Source organism: Elephas maximus, chromosome 13, assembly GCF_024166365.1.
Source record: "Elephas maximus indicus isolate mEleMax1 chromosome 13, mEleMax1 primary haplotype, whole genome shotgun sequence".
Lineage (NCBI taxonomy): Eukaryota > Metazoa > Chordata > Mammalia > Proboscidea > Elephantidae > Elephas > Elephas maximus.
The window spans coordinates 33122445-33138451 of NC_064831.1; the positions used below are offsets into that span (position 1 = coordinate 33122445).

The following is a 16007-nucleotide window of genomic DNA, read 5'->3' on the forward strand; positions in this document are numbered from 1 at the left end:
CTCAGTAGGCATGTTCACACAAAACAAATAAGTCTCTTAAACAGTCGTTACTTTGATTCTTTTGTACACATTTCATATCTATTAACTGAGTTTCAGAAAAGTTAAAAGATTTATGTTAAGACATAGCAGTTTTTTTGGTGTCAAAGTACCTAATTTTAATTTATTTTCTTAGTATTTGTATGGCTATGTCCTTGTGTACTTTGTGAATTCATACAGAACTCCTTATTTCAGAAATTGTACATTTCAAATCCAAAATTTCCATATGGTTCTTTTTAACAGTTTCTTTTTTTTTGAATGAGAACTTCTATCTTTTGACTCATTTAGACTGTGTTTACCTTTACCCCCCAGAGCATAGTTATAAAAGCTCCCTTGAGTCTTAGGTGATGATTCCAGCTACTTGCCCATCTCATTAGTGTCTGTTGATTGTCTTTTCCTATGAGAAATGATTACATTTTGCAGGTTCGTGGTATGTTGGGTAAATTTTGATTGTATCCTAGACGTTGTGAGTATTGTCTTTTGTGAATTCTGGGTACTGTTATACTCCTTTGAAGAGTGGGGTTTCTTTTTTTTGGTAGTATTTTAGCAAACAGTGAACTTATTAAGTGTGAGACTGCAATTTCTTTCTAGCCCCTGGGTGGTGATTCCAATTTCTCTTAATTTTCAAAGCTTCGGTTTTTCTGTTTTGGGCCTTTTTCATACATGTACCACTCAGGAATTAGCCTGAGAATTGGATGGTAATTCAAATCCGATTTCAATTTCTAAAGCTTTGGCTACTCTGGTTTGAGTGTGTCCCATGCATGTGTACCTTTTGGGTGAGTTTAAGAGTATTGTAGGTTTTTAAAACAGTTTTAGGAGAACTGTCTCTCTAGCTCTGTCCTATTCTGGATTCCCTACACGTTCTCCAGCCCGTGGGGATAGTTTTTTGAAGAAGTTAGCCACCTGAGCTTCTGATACCCCATTGTGTGGCAGGGGCCACTCTTGGGTCAAATCACATGGGAAAAGAAAAACATGAGAAGCTTATCTCCATATGGGTAATGTCTTCAAATTTTAACCCTCCTTCACAATGCACCTGCTTTTGTTTAGTGTTCAGGTTCTTAAGAAGTCGCTTTATACGTATATATATATTTTTTCCCTGTAGTTTTTAGTTGTAATCTGCAGGACAGTGAGGCTGTATTGGGCTTACTCCATCTTCTTCAAACCGGAACACCCCCTTTGATTTTTTAAGGTTTTTTCTTTTTCGGATTTAAAAAAAAAATTTAATCGTTACACACTGTTATATTCCCTTTCATCTTAATGGCCTTCATTATTTCTTGTAAAGCATGTCTGCTAGTAATGAATTTTCTGTCCTTGTTCACCTGGGAATGCTTTTATTTGCCTTCACTTTAGAAAGATAGTTTTGCTGGATATGGATACAGTTTATTTTGGTAGCATCTTGACTATCATTCCAATGACTTTTGGCCTCTATTTTTTTTGATGAGAAGTCAGCCATTAATTGTGCCACTGTTTTCCTGTATGTCAGGAGTCATTTTCCTCTTTCAGTTTCCAAGATTTTTTTGTTCGGCAGTTTCACTATGTTGTGTTTAGTTGTAGTTCCCTTTGTTTTTACCTTACTAGGGTTTATTGAGTTCTTAGATCTGTAGGTTAATGTTTTCATCATGTTTGGCAGTTTTTGGCCTTTAATTTCTTCATATGTATTTGTGTGTGTGTATATATATTTTTATCTATATATGTATGTATGTGTGCATTATTTTTTGCTCCCATCTTCTCTTTTTGGCCCCTCTTATCACACATATGTTGGAACACTTCATATTATAGTCTCCCAGGTCTCTGAGAATTTGTTAACTTATTTTCCAATTTTTTTCTTCTGCTTTTCGGATTGGATAGTTTCTATTGATTGCTTTTAAAGTTCACTGATTCTTCTGACGTCTGAATCTGTGCTGGACACCCCTAATGAATTTTTTTCAATTTTCTCACTGTACTTTTCAATTCTATAATTTCCATTGGATTCTTTTTACAGCTCTTATTTATTGAGATTGCCTACTTGTTAACTCACTGTTAACCTGTTTTAAGTATTTGAACATAGTGTCTTATACTTTGTTGAACATATTTATTATAGTTACTTTGAAGTCTGCTAAGTTAAACTTTTGAACTCATTCAGTCAGTTTTGATTGACTGCCCTTTTCATGAATATGTGTGATACTTTTCTGTTTCTTTGCATTTTAGTAATTTTGGTTGTAGCTACTCTGGATGCTGTTTTATATATATTTGTGCATATTTTTTAAAAATAATTTGTCTAATCCACAGAATCTGTTTTCCCTATGATGTGTAGCTTGTGATTTTTCTGCTCAATATTTTTGTACTTTTTTTTTTTCTTTTTTAGCACGTCGCTCTTAGGGTCCCACGTGTTTCTATGTGTCTTCGAGGTCATGTAGGGACAGGGTGTGCTGGAGCAGCTCGAGCCCAAAGGCCTATTGGTCTCTCTGCTCATTGGTCTCTGTGTGGGTGGAGATTACATTCAAAATTGCAGTCAGTTCGCAAGTCTCTTTTGGCTTTCACTTTTTGCTGGACTCCTCAGATCACCCAGTACATATACAGTTTTCCTGCCTGCTAGGGATGTCAGGAGAACTCTACTCAACCGTGCTCCAACTCTTTTATTTCTAGCACCTCCCAGTTAAGTTTCTGCCTGGTCTACCAGTCACCCTGAACTATGAAAACAACTTTGGTGTGCCATAAAAAAAAAAAGGGGGGGTTTTTTCCACTTGTTTGTAACCAAGTCTACCACTTCTGGCTTGAGTGCTGGGGTTTTCATCCTTCACCCTGAATGAGGTCTGCCCCTCCTGAGAGCAACACTGCTGATTTTTTCTTCCATCCCTGAACTGGTGTTCCTGTAGTTCTCACCAACTAAACTGTCGGTGGTGATTGGGCTAGTCCCATCAGGAACACCACTGGCTCCTGGTTTTCTTAGCTGAAACTCTAGTAATTTCTGAAGAATAAACAGTTCTCAATTTGTGATATTCTTCTCATCAATTTTTAGTGCCCTGAAATGGTTTCGTGTCACAGTTTCATCCGGTTTTATACATGTCTGTTTTGGTAGAGGAAAAATGTTGATTTCTTTAGGTTGCCATTAGTGGAAGTTCTTTACCCTTTTTTGTTTCTGTAGTATGTTTTAATCTTTGGTATTTTCCTAATTTGGGCTAATACATAGAAATGTGGAGAATAAGTGTTACCTAAATGAAATCATTATTTTTCTTCACCAAAGAAATTATTCCAAGAAATTTGGAAGACAGCTACCTGGCCAGCCTACTGGAAGAGATCCGTATTTGTACCCATTCCAAAGAAAAGTGATCCAATGGACTGCAGAAAGTATCAAACAATATCATTAATATCACATGCAAGTAAAATTATGCTGAAGATAACTCCAAAATGGTTACAGCAGTACATCATCAGGGAACTGCCAGAAATTCAAGCCAGATTCAGAAGAGAACGTGGACAGAGGGATATCATTGCTGATGTCAGACGGATCTTGACTGAGAGCAGAGAATACCAGAAAGATGTTTACCTGTGTTTCATTGACTATGCAAAGACATTTGACTCTGTGGGTCATAACAAATTATGAATAACATTGGAAAGAATGGGAGTTGCAGAACACTTAATTGTGCTCTCAGAGCCCTGGTGGTCCAGTGGTTAAGCATTAGCTTGCTAACCAAAAGGTTGGTGGTTCGAAACCTCCAGCTGTTCCTTAGAAACCCTGTGGGGCAGTTCTACCCTGTCCTATAGGGCCGCTATGAGTCAAAATTGACTCGATGGCAACAGGTTTGGTTTTGGTTTAATTGTGCTCCTGAGGAACCTCGCATAGAGGTAGTTGTTGAAACAGAACAAGGGGATACTGTGTAGTTTAAAATTAGGAAATATGTGCATCAGTATTGTATCATTTCACCGTGCTTATTCAACCTGCATGCTGAGCAAATAATCTGACAAGTTGGGCTGTATGAAAAAGAATGTGGCATCAGGATTGGAGGAAGTCTTATTAACAACCTACGATATGCAGATGACACAACCTTGCTTGCTTAAAGTGAAGAGGACTTGAAGCACTTACTGATGAGTATCAAAGACTACAGCCTTCACTATGGATTACAATTCTACATAAAGTAAACAAAAATCCTCACAACTGGAACAATGAGCAATATCACGATAAACAGAGAAAATATTAAAGTTGATGTTGTCAAGGCTTTCATTTTACTTGGATTCACAATCAATGCCCATGGAAGCAGCAGTCAAGAAATCAAAGGACACATTGCATTGGGCAAATCTACTGCAAAAGACCTCTTCTTCCAAGTGTTCAAAAGCAAAGATGTCATCTTGAGGACCAAGGTGTGCCTGACCCAAGCTGTGGTATTTTCGTTCGCCTCATATGCATGCAAAAGCTGGGCAATGAATAAGAAAGACCAAAGAAGAATTGATGCCTTTGAATTATGGTGTTGGCAAAAGGATATTGAATATACTATGAACTGCCAGAAGAGTGAACATATCTGTCTTAGAAGAACTACAGCCAGAATGCTTCTTAGAAGAGAGGATGGTGAGACTTGTCTCACGTACTTTGGACTAGTTATCAGGAGGGACCTGTCTCTGGAGAAGGACATCATGCTTGGTAAAGTAGAGGGTCAGCAAAAAAGAGAAGACCCTCCATGAGATGGATTGACACAGTGGCTACAGCAGTGGGCTCAAACATGGCAATGACTTTAAGGATGGCACAAAACAACCCTGTTGTATATAGGGTTGCTATGAGTCACAACTGACTCGATGATACCTGACAGCAACAACAAATGAAATTTAATTACTTTGAAACATAGGGCAAAAAAAGACATTAAATATTTGTATTAAGTATATAGATTAAAATAACGGGAGTAATGGAAGATTCCTTTAAATTGAGTTGAAATTCTTTGAAAATATTTTTTGGTCCAAAAATTCAGAATGAGATTTTAAAAATTTTGGAGTTTCTTTTTTGGTAATTTAAAAAGAAAGAAGATAGGAACAGGATTTAATCTGAGTATTGCCTCATTTTTTTTTTTTTTATTGCCTCATTATTTCCGTGCCTGTTTAGAGTTACATTGGTGTATACCTACATAATACCATAATTATTCCTGTGAGTCCAAATTGACTTGATGGCACCTAACAACAACAGCATGAGAAGAACAGAGGGGGATTTAGTCAAGATTTCATATTAACTGGAAGTCAATTGGGGTGCTATATAAACAGAATCGTGCTTTGCTCAAATTGAGAAGGAAGGAGGGTGGTCTTTTCTAGCACAATATAATATAGTTATGCTAAACTGCATCGCGGCAGTCAGTAGCATTTTCAAATTATGAGTGATAATTTATTTTCCAGCAAATGACAAAATATTTCACATTAATTTGTTAAATATAAATTGTGTTTTACCTTCCTAATAATTGAAACATTATCTCAAATACTTATCTTAGTTCACCATCTTGGAACACTTATCCATCCTCAGAATTCATTGTGTTTTCTGACACGGTATTAGCCACATCATATTTTCTGCATAAATGTTGTGATTTTTAAATTTTTGGATTCTACTTTAATGAGCTTTTATCATATCTTTTAATGTCCTTTTAATTATTGGGATAAAACCTGTTGCCTCTGAATTGATTCTGACTCATAGCGACCGTATAGGACAGAGTTAAAAAAAAAAAAACCACTGCCATGGAGTCGATTCCGACTCATAATGACCCTATAGGACAGAGCACAACTGCCCCATACAGTTTCCAAGGAGTGCCTGGTGGACTTGAACTGTTGACCCTTTGGTTAGCAGCTGTAGCTCTTAACCACTACACCTCCAGGGTTTCCAGAGGACAAGGTAGAACTGCCACATACAGTTTTCAAGGGACAGTTGGCGGATTCAAACTGTGGACCTTTTGGTTAGCAGCTAAGCTCTTAAGCACTGCGTCACCAGGGCACCAATTTCTGAGATAATCTGATGCTACTCATATTATCTTTTTGGGTGTTTCTACATCCCAAATTATATTTTCTTTACTAGGAATTCCATTTAGTAAAGAAAATATAATTCCAGTTCCAGTAAAAAAAAATAGATCTATATGGAATACCCTTACATATTTCTTCATATGTGTGGTCAGAGTAAAACAGATTGTGTGAAAACATTCAATAAATTTTAAGTGTTTCTTGTGGGTTACTTTTATTATCTTCTTTATACTGTGGTCTTTATCCAAATAGAGAAATGTACATGTATTTATAAATTTTTATAATTATAAAAGTAAACAAATGTCATTAAAGCACTACAGAATTTTTCTGTGTAATATGAGAAGAACTTTTTGTTAAATAGGGATTGAACTGGTCAAAAAGCACAATAGGCCCACTTTTTATAAAATTTACTGGTTACGATAACAGATAAACTAATTGGATTCTGCTTTAGTCAGAATTGTTCAAGGCTTAAAAATTATAATAAGGTAAATATTAAGTTTATAGATTCAAGTAAAGGCCTTTTGAGCTTCTTACATTATTAGTCCTAATAAGACATTATTTGAAAATAATTAGACAATAGTGTTTGTAGTATATCTTTTGATGAAATAATTGAAATTTTAGCCAAAGATTTTTGTCAGTTTAAGCTATAGCAAGCATAGGTTTTTTAGCTTAGGTTTTTACTATGTTAAACTATTCCTTAGAGTGTTTGTCTTAGTCGTCTAGTGCTGCTATAACAGAAATACTACAGATGGATGGCTTTAACAAAGAGAAATTTATTTTCTCACAGTCTAGTAGGCTACAAGTCCAAATTCAGGGCATTAGCTCCATGGGAAGACTTTCTGTCACTGTTGGCTCTGGAGGAAGGTCCTTGTCATCAATCTTTCCCAGAACTAGGAGCTTCTCTGTGCAGGAACCCCAGGTCCAAAGGACGAGTTCTGCTCTTGGCACTGCTTTCTTCGTGGTATGAGGTCCCTACTCTCTGCTTGGTTACCTTTTATCTCTTGTAAGATAAAAGGTGGTGCAGGTCACACTTCAGGGAAACTCCCTTTACAATGGATCAGGGATGTGACCTTAGTAAGGGTGTTACAATTCCACCCTAATCCTCTTTAACATAAAATTAAAATCTCAAAATGAAGGACAACCACACAATATTTGGAATCATGGCCTAACCTAGCTGACACATATTTTTGGGGGACACAATTCAATCCATGACAGTATCGTTTTTACGTATCCACCACTCATCTGTTAGTTTGCCATACTGTGGTGACTTGCGTATTGCTGTAATGCTGGAAGGAAGCTATGCCACTGGTATTGCGAATATCCATCATAGATTGCAGTGGAACTTCCCGTGTAAAACAGCCTCGGAAAAAGACCTGGTGATCTGCTTCTGAAAATTAGCCAACAAAAACCCTGTGGATTACTACAGATTGTTGTCTGATTACTTCTGGAAGATGAATCCCCTAGGGTGTTGGAAGGTACTACGGAATAGACACAACAATGGGCTCAAACATACAACGATCATGAAGATTGCACAGGAGTGGGCTGCGTTTCATCCTGTGATACATAAGGTTGCCATTAGTCAGAGTTGACTAGACAACAACTAACAACAACATTAACCCATATTAATGTTTACTTTACAAACTGTTTCAGTTTTTGCTTAATAAATAATGATTTAACACTGAAGAAAAAGAAATTTACCAACAACATGGTAATCTTGCCCTAATTATTGACAATAGTAGCCAAACTGTAATTGATGTTACAGTTTTGGTACTAATATTTGAATTAAAAATGATTAATTTCAGATACCTTATTGTATGACTTTACGATGCATTGTGTGTTTTTTTTTAGAGGATGAAAATCTTGCCTTTTTTCTCTGTAATTTCTCTCTTATTTCAGACTTAGTTATTAAACACTCCAATTTTTATAATGAAGGGCAGTTGAAAAACTAAATTCTTTTTAGGGAAGTAATCAGAAAAGTTTCTGGTTTTTATTTATTTTTCTTTCTTTCTTTATTTATTTATAATAACTTTTATTAAGCTTCAAGTGAACGTTTACAAATCCAATCAGTCTGTCACATATAAGTTTACATACATCTCACTCCCTACTCCCACTTGCTCTACCCCTCTTGAGTCAGCCCTTTCAGTCTCTCCTTTCTTGACAATTTTGCCGGCTTCCCTCTCTCTCTACCCTCCCATCCCCCCTCCAGACAAGAGTTGCCAACACAATCTCAAGTGTCCACCTGATATAATTAGCTCACTCTTCATCAGCGTCTCTCTCCCACCCGCTGACCAGTCCCTTTCATTTCTGATGAGTTGTCTTCGGGGATGTTTCCTGTCCTGTGTCAACTGAAGGTCTGGGGAGCATGGCCGCCGGGATTCCTCTAGTCTCAGTCAGACCATTAAGTTTGGTCTTTTTATGAGAATTTGGGGTCTGTATCCCACTGATCTTCTGCTCCCTCAGGGGTCCTCTGCTGTGCTCCCTGTCAGGGCAGTCATCGATTGTGGCCGGGCACCAACTAGTTCTTCTGGTCTCAGGATGATGTAGGTCTCTGGTTCATGTGGCTGGTTTTTATTTTTATTCTAAATCTTTATGAGGAAGGAGATGCTACAGCGATTCAATTGAATTGAACTTTTACAAGTCAGTGATCTATGGCTGAGGGACATTAGAGATTTTAATTTTAAATTTAATTGGTATCTCATTTTTGTGAAGTGTGTTATTTATTTTTAGTGGTTGTCTTTAAATCTTTTTACCTTTGTAATTATTTCTGATTATTAATCATCACTAGATTGTTGCATTAATTTCTGTGTGATAATTTTTACAAATTTAATATGTGCTACCGTTGAACAGAAATTTCCTTTTACAATATTGATAACCTCCGAAGGGCATTGGTAAGCCTGAGCAGAGGCAGAAAAAAAAGGTGTTTCAAAGCCCTCTTTATGCCATACATTTTTAGTATGTTTGTGTATGGAAAAGCCACCCTTTTTCCTGAATTACATCTCTTATGCCTGAATTGATAAATTATTCAGTTGAAAGAATACGACTAGTTTAATGCTCACTTTCTTATTGAAGTTTTGAAAAGATTAACACTTCTGAATTACTTTCATTTATTGATCTCCGTTAAAAAGAACTATATAGCTAGTGTGAGATTAGTGACTTTTCATATTCCAGGGTTGTGGCTTAAACTTACCATATCTTACTTGAATTTAGGTTTATAGCAATATGAGAAAATATATGTGTAACTTAAATTTGTGCTTTTCAAATATATACTTAGAACACTTTGTTTTAAATGTTTACTCATTCAGGGTTATCTATAAACTTCTGGCGTCCAAAAGCGAGGGAATCAGAGTACAAGCTCTCAAGGCAATGGGCTATTTTTTAAAACACCTGCCTCCAAAGTGAGTATGCATGAAATCTAAAATGGACTATTGTATATTTATTTGTTTCATAAAACTTTGGAATAGCATTTGTGTTTTGTACTTTAGTCTTTCTCTTTCCTTTATTTTTATTCATAAAATGCTGAATAAATATAATGGTATAAAAAAGAAACAACCTAGATGCCCATCAACAGATGAATGAGTAAACAAACCATGGTACATACACACTGTGGAGTATTAAGCAACGATAAAGAACAACGATGAATCTGCGGAGCATCTCATAGCACGGATGAATCTGGAGGGCATTATGCTGAGTGAGATAAATCAATCAGAAAAGGACAAATATTGTATGAGACTGCTAGCGTGAAAACAATCTTTGATGGTTACGAGGAAGGGGAAGGGTGAGGATGGAAAAACACTAAGTAGACAGTAGATAAGTGGTAATTTTGGTGAAGGATAAGACAGTATACAATACTGGGGAAGCCAGCACAACCTGTATAAGGCAAGGTTATGGAAGCTCCATAGACACATCCAAACTCCCTGAGGGACTGAATTGCTGGGCTGAGGGCTGTGGGTACCATAGTCTTGGGGAACATCTAGCTCAAATGGCATAACATAGTTTAAAAAGAAAATGTTCTACGTTCTACTTTGGTGAGTAGCATCTGGGGTCTTAAAAGCCTATGAGCAGCCATCTAAGATACTCCACTGGTGTCACCCCTTCGGGAGCAAGGGAGAATGAAGAAAACTAAAGATACAAGGGAAAGATTAGTCCAAAGGACTAATAGACCACAACTACCACAGCCTCCATTAGACTGAGTCCGGTTACAACTAGATAGTGCCTGGCTACCACCACTGACTGCTCTGACAGCTATCACAATAGAGACTCCCCGACAGAGCTGGAGAAAAATGTAGAACAAAATTCTAACTCACAAAAAAAGACCAGACTTACTGGCTTGACAGAGCCTGGAGAAACCCTGAGAGTATGGCCCCGAGTCACCCTTTTAGCTCAGTAATGAATTCACTTATGAGGTTTACCCTTCATCCAAAGATTAGACAGGCCCATAAAACAGAATTAGACTAAAGGGGCACACCAGCTGAGGGGTAACGACTAGAAAGCAGGAGGGGACAGGAAAGCTGGTAATAGGGAACCCGAGGTCAAGAACAGAGTGTTGGCATGTCATGGGGTTGTTAACCGGTGTCATAAAACAATATGTGTACTGACTGTTTAATGAGGAACTAGTTCTTTAAACCTTCACCTAAAGTACAATAAAAAAACATATATATAATGCTATAACAGCCTACATATTTTTAAAAATCCATTGTTTATGTGAAAATTATTTAAAACATTTATTTTGTGTTCATTATCAGAGTAGGTTTTGATAAACTGAATCTAGAAACTTACGGAAGCTTCGTTTCAGGTTGTTTGATCATTTGCTTTATCTGTACTATAAAGCCGATGTATGAACCAGGGTGTTTGCCATACCGTGTACTGTGTATGTTTAACTGACAACTGAAACTCCTCTTACTTACTTTTTCTAACTGAATGTACTCATACCCTACCCATTGCTAGTGGTAGCAGAAGTGGTTTATCATAAAGTCAAACAATTTTTGGTGTTGAGAACAGGGATTGAGAAACTGTGGCCCTTGGGTTGAATCCACCTGGCTGCCTTTTTTTGTAAATAAAGTTTTATTGGGATACTACCACAATCATTTCTCTGTGACTGGTTTTGAGATACGATGACAGAGTTGAGTGGTTGTGACAGAGACCATATGGTCCACAAAACTGAAAATATTTACCGTCCAGCCCTTTGTATAAAAATTTCGCAGATCCTGGAGGTAGTAGAATTAAAACTTGTGATTCTTCAGTTTCTAAATTTCTGCATAGAAGCTTAATTTTGGTGTATATATCTTCATATAATATTCATGCTTTTCATTTCTTTAGATTTCTTCTATATTGCTCTTCTACTTAACTACTTCCTGTGCTTTAGATTATCCACAGTAAGGCATAGCTCAGTGCTGGGAGTTCTTCGTCATACTGTGGCATAGCTAACCTTGTGTGTGTGTGTGTTTTAACTTTAGCTGTGCTTATATTGTAGTTAGGGTTTATTGAAAGGTTTTGCACCCTTAAGGATTCTAGGTGGAAGAAAATTGGGGAGGATTTTTGAGTTGGAATTTATTGTTAATGTGAAAAACTTTTTGTGTCTTTTTATCCAGTGTTCATGCTGAATAGTATAGACTAAAAAAGTCAGCATTTGATCATTTCTTTCCCTGTAATTGTAGGAGAAAAGCTGAAGTCATGCTTGGGCATGGACTGTTTTCGTTGCTAGCTGAAAGACTCATGCTTCAGACGAATTTAATCACAATGACCACATATAATGTCTTGTTTGAGGTAGGATTGTAGTTAGAATTTAATTTTAATAATTTCCTTGGAGGCTTTATTATGAAAACAGTTGTGTGATTGACCAGACATTAGATTAAATAAGATCATTTAAATTTGTAATCTAAGATTTCGACATTACAATATAAAAGAAACATGTTTGCATTTTTACCTTTTAATCTGTAAATTAGTAAACAATGTGGTAATCTATTTTTGGATATCCTACACTGAGTATTTGATTTCTAATTTTATGATTAAGTAAAAATTGAGTTATGATTTTGAAGTTCTTAATTTTATATTATGTGGAAGATATTTAACATGACACTATTTTTGACTATATACTAAATTGTGATTAGTATTGTACTTAGTCTTGATTAATGGTGATGCTAATACAGTGGTTATGCTAATATAATCTATTGTCTTCTATAGATTCTTATAGAACAGATTTGTACTCAGGTGATACATAAACAGCACCCAGATCCAGATTCTTCGGTAAAGATACAGAATCCTCGTATGTATTTTATATACTTAAAAAACAAACAAACAAACTGTTTTGCTACATAAAAAAAACGTCACTGTGAAAAACCTTAAGTTGATACTGTTGGAAAAAATTGTTAGATGCATATTTTATTAGGGGCAATGATATAACAGCTAGTTTTATGTTGAATATAATGTCAAATTGACCATAGGTTTTATGGAAATGTTTATGAAGGTTTTGAAGAATTATATGTGTAAGATCTTGATTTAATATATTTTCAGATTTTCAGCAAACCTCTGGCTGCATTACGTAGTGAAGTCAGACTGAATTATATGAGTCACGGAGGTAGTTTTCATCTTAAATTATGGTCAATATAACAATACCAAGTTTGGAATGGAAAGTAACTGTCGTCATTGTTTCAGAATATATTCTTGTTGAATAATCTTTTCTTTTGATATTAGAGTTCTTAAGCAGTAGTACGATGTGCACATTTTTTTACCTTGCCTTTTTAAACCATGTCACTAAAATAACTGGTTTGTATAGTTTTGAATTTAATTAATTTTTTGTGATGATGTGTTTGTGTGTGTAGTACTCAATTTCAGTGCTGGTTTTAAAAGCAATGGCTCTGTAGTTTAAATTTTCTCAGCCTTCAGAGAGACATCATATCATTTTAGAGAGTGAGAAAAAGAAAAAGCTTTGAATTTATATACATATATGTTTAAATTTTATATATTATATATATAAGATACATTTTAAGGAGGATGAGTTACTGAAGTAAGAATTTTTTAACGTATTATCTACAGAGCCCTAGTGGTTCAGTGGTTAGGAGCCACGGCTGCTAACCAAAAGGCCAGCAGTTCGAATCCACCAGCTGCTCCTTGGAAACCCCATGGGGTGGCAGTTCTACTCTGTTTTGTGGGCTCAATCTAAGTTGGAATCGACTTGACGGTAGTGGGTTGGTTTTTTGGGTTATACCAGCTCAGAAAAGAGAGGCAGTATCTGTATGTTGGTTGAAGATCCCTGGGTGGTGCAGTTTGTGCTTCTCTGTTAACCTAAAGGTTGGTGGTTTGAAGCCGCCCAGCAGCACCATGGAAGAAACATGTCATGACCTGCTTCCATAAAGATTATAGCTAATAAAACCTTATGAAGCAGATCTACTTTGTAACACATGGGGTAGCCGTAAGTTGGAATAGACTCAACAGCAATTGATTTTGTTTGGTTATGTATGGTGGTTAAAGATACAGGCAGCCTGGGTTGAAATCCTTGTTACATGTCTTATTAGCACTGTGGCTTTGAGTAAATTACTTCATTTCTTTGTGCCTTAGTTTTCTTATCTCTATAATGGGGATAATAGTACCTATCATTGTGTAAGGATTAAATGAGTTAATACATGTGTTTTTTTAAAATGGTGTTTAATGAGAGTATGTCCTCAAAAGTTAGTAGTTATTATCATCATCAGTAATATTGATGATGATATGATAATCATCATTGTAATCACTATTCAACTAGAAAAACTTTGAATTTGCCATTAGAAGAGTTTAGAAATTATATGATTAATTTTATGACAAAATATCTTCATATTTGCTGTTATAAAAAATAAACTACTGCTTCGGAATAACCAAAACTGTTCACTGGTTTAAAATTCACAAATTTTTAATTTGGCTAAAATTTAATATGTTATTTAATTTTAAATTCAGGGTCATAGCTCTTTTTTTCCCTATCTGTAAAGTTCTCAAAGTACATGCTTTAAAGGATTTTTTAGAAAATAAAGCTAAGTACTGAGAATTTAGACAATTATATACTAAGACCATCAGAGTTGGCAGGGTACAGGATAAATACACAAACATCAGTCAGGTTCCTCTACACTAACAAAGAGGACTCTGTAAAGGGAATCAAGAAATTGGTACTATTTACAGTAGCCTCCCGAAGGATAAAATACCTAGGAATAAACCTAACCAGGGATGTAAAAAATATATGTAAGGAAAACTGTAAAACACTACTGCAAGAAATTAAAAGATCTACATAAATGGAAGAGCATTCCATGCTCATGGATTGTAAGACTTAACATTATGAAAATGTTAATACTACCAAAAGTGATCTATAGATATAATGCAATCCCGATCCAAATCCCAACAACATTCTTTAACGAAATGATGAAACTAATCTCCATCTTTATATGGAAATGAAGGAGGCTGTGAATAGCTAAAGCAATATTGAAGAACAAAGTAGGAGGCCTCACACTTCTTGATCTCAAGACTTTCTATACAGCCATGGTAATCAAACAGCCAAGGACAGACATATAGACCAATGGAATAGATTGAGAACCCAGAAGTTAATCCGTCCATCTACAAGCAGCTGATCTTTGACGAGGATTGCAGTCCATTCAATGGAGAAGAACCAGTCTCTTTAACAAATGGTGCTGGAAAAACTGAATATCCATATGCAGAAAAATGAATGAGGATCCATACCTCACACCATGTACAAAAACTAACTTAAAATGGGTCAAAGACTTAAATGTTAAAGCTAAAACTATAAAGTTCCTGGAAGATAAGGTCAAAATTAGACATAAATAGTCCGTCAGACAAAATTGAAAATGCATGAATGACAGAAAGTAAATATATAACTGGGACCTCCTAAAAAATTACATACTTACACTCATCAAAAGAGTAAAAAGAACCTATACACTGGAAAAAAAACTTTGGCAATGACATACCTGATAAGGGTCTTACCTCTAAAATATATAGAAAACTTCAACAACTCCACAACAAAAAGACTGACAGTTCAGTAAAAAAATGGGCAAAGGACATGAACAGACACTTCACCAAAGAGGACATTCAGGCGGCCAACAAATACATGAACAGATGCTCACAATCATTAGCCATTACCAAACCAAACCAAACTTTTTGCTGATAAGTCAATTTTGACTCATAGTGAATCTATAGCACATAGTAGAACTGTCCCACAGGGCTTCTGAGGCTGTAAATCTTCATGGAAGCAGACTGCCATATCCTTCTTCCACAGTGCAGCTGGTGGGTTCAAACTGCTGACCTTCTGGTTAGCAGCTGAGCACTTAAACCACTGCTCCTTCATTAGCCATTAAATCAAAAACCAAACCCATTGCTGTTGAGTCAGTTCTGACTCATAGTGACTCTACAGGACAGAGTAGAGCTGCCCCATAGAGTTTCCAAGGAGCACCTGGTAGGTTCAATCTGCTGACCTCTTGGTTAGAAGCCGTAGCTCTTAACCACTATGCCACCAGGGTTTCCTCATAAGCCAGTACAGAGATGCAAATCAAAACTACAATGATATCACCTCACCTCTACAAAAATGGTAATGTTAAAAAAAAAAAAAAAAACAAACCCAGAAAACAACAATGCTGGGAAGGTTGTGGGAGAGTGGAACTCTTATACACTGCTGGTGGGGTTGTACAATGGGATAACCACTATGGAAAACTGTATGGCACATCCTCAAAAAGCTAGAAGTAGAAATACCTTATGAACCAGCAATCCCATTCCTAGGTATATATCCTAGTGATAAAAGAGCAGTGACACATATACCTGCTATGTTCATTGCAGCGTTATTCACAATAGCAATAAGATGGAATCAACCTAAGTGCCTGTCACCAGATGAATGAATAAATAAACCGTGGTACATTCGTTCAGTGGAATACTATGCAACTATAAAGAATAAGGAAACCCTGGTGGCATAGTGGTTAAGAGCTATGGCTGCTAACCTAAAGGTTGGCAGTTCAAATCTGCCAGGCACTCCTTGGAAACTCTATGGG

At 36.2% G+C, this 16007-nt stretch overlaps 1 protein-coding gene across 1 annotated transcript in view; it reads left to right on the plus strand.

The window, feature by feature from the left end:
- Positions 1 to 16007, plus strand: part of LRBA (LPS responsive beige-like anchor protein) — a 769624-nt gene that overhangs the window by 124376 nt on the left and 629241 nt on the right. The window contains exons 18-20 of the mRNA XM_049905216.1: positions 9297 to 9389; positions 11649 to 11757; positions 12175 to 12256. Of these exons, the coding sequence (XP_049761173.1) occupies positions 9297 to 9389; positions 11649 to 11757; positions 12175 to 12256 (284 nt within the window). The remainder of the gene's footprint in view (positions 1 to 9296; positions 9390 to 11648; positions 11758 to 12174; positions 12257 to 16007) is intronic.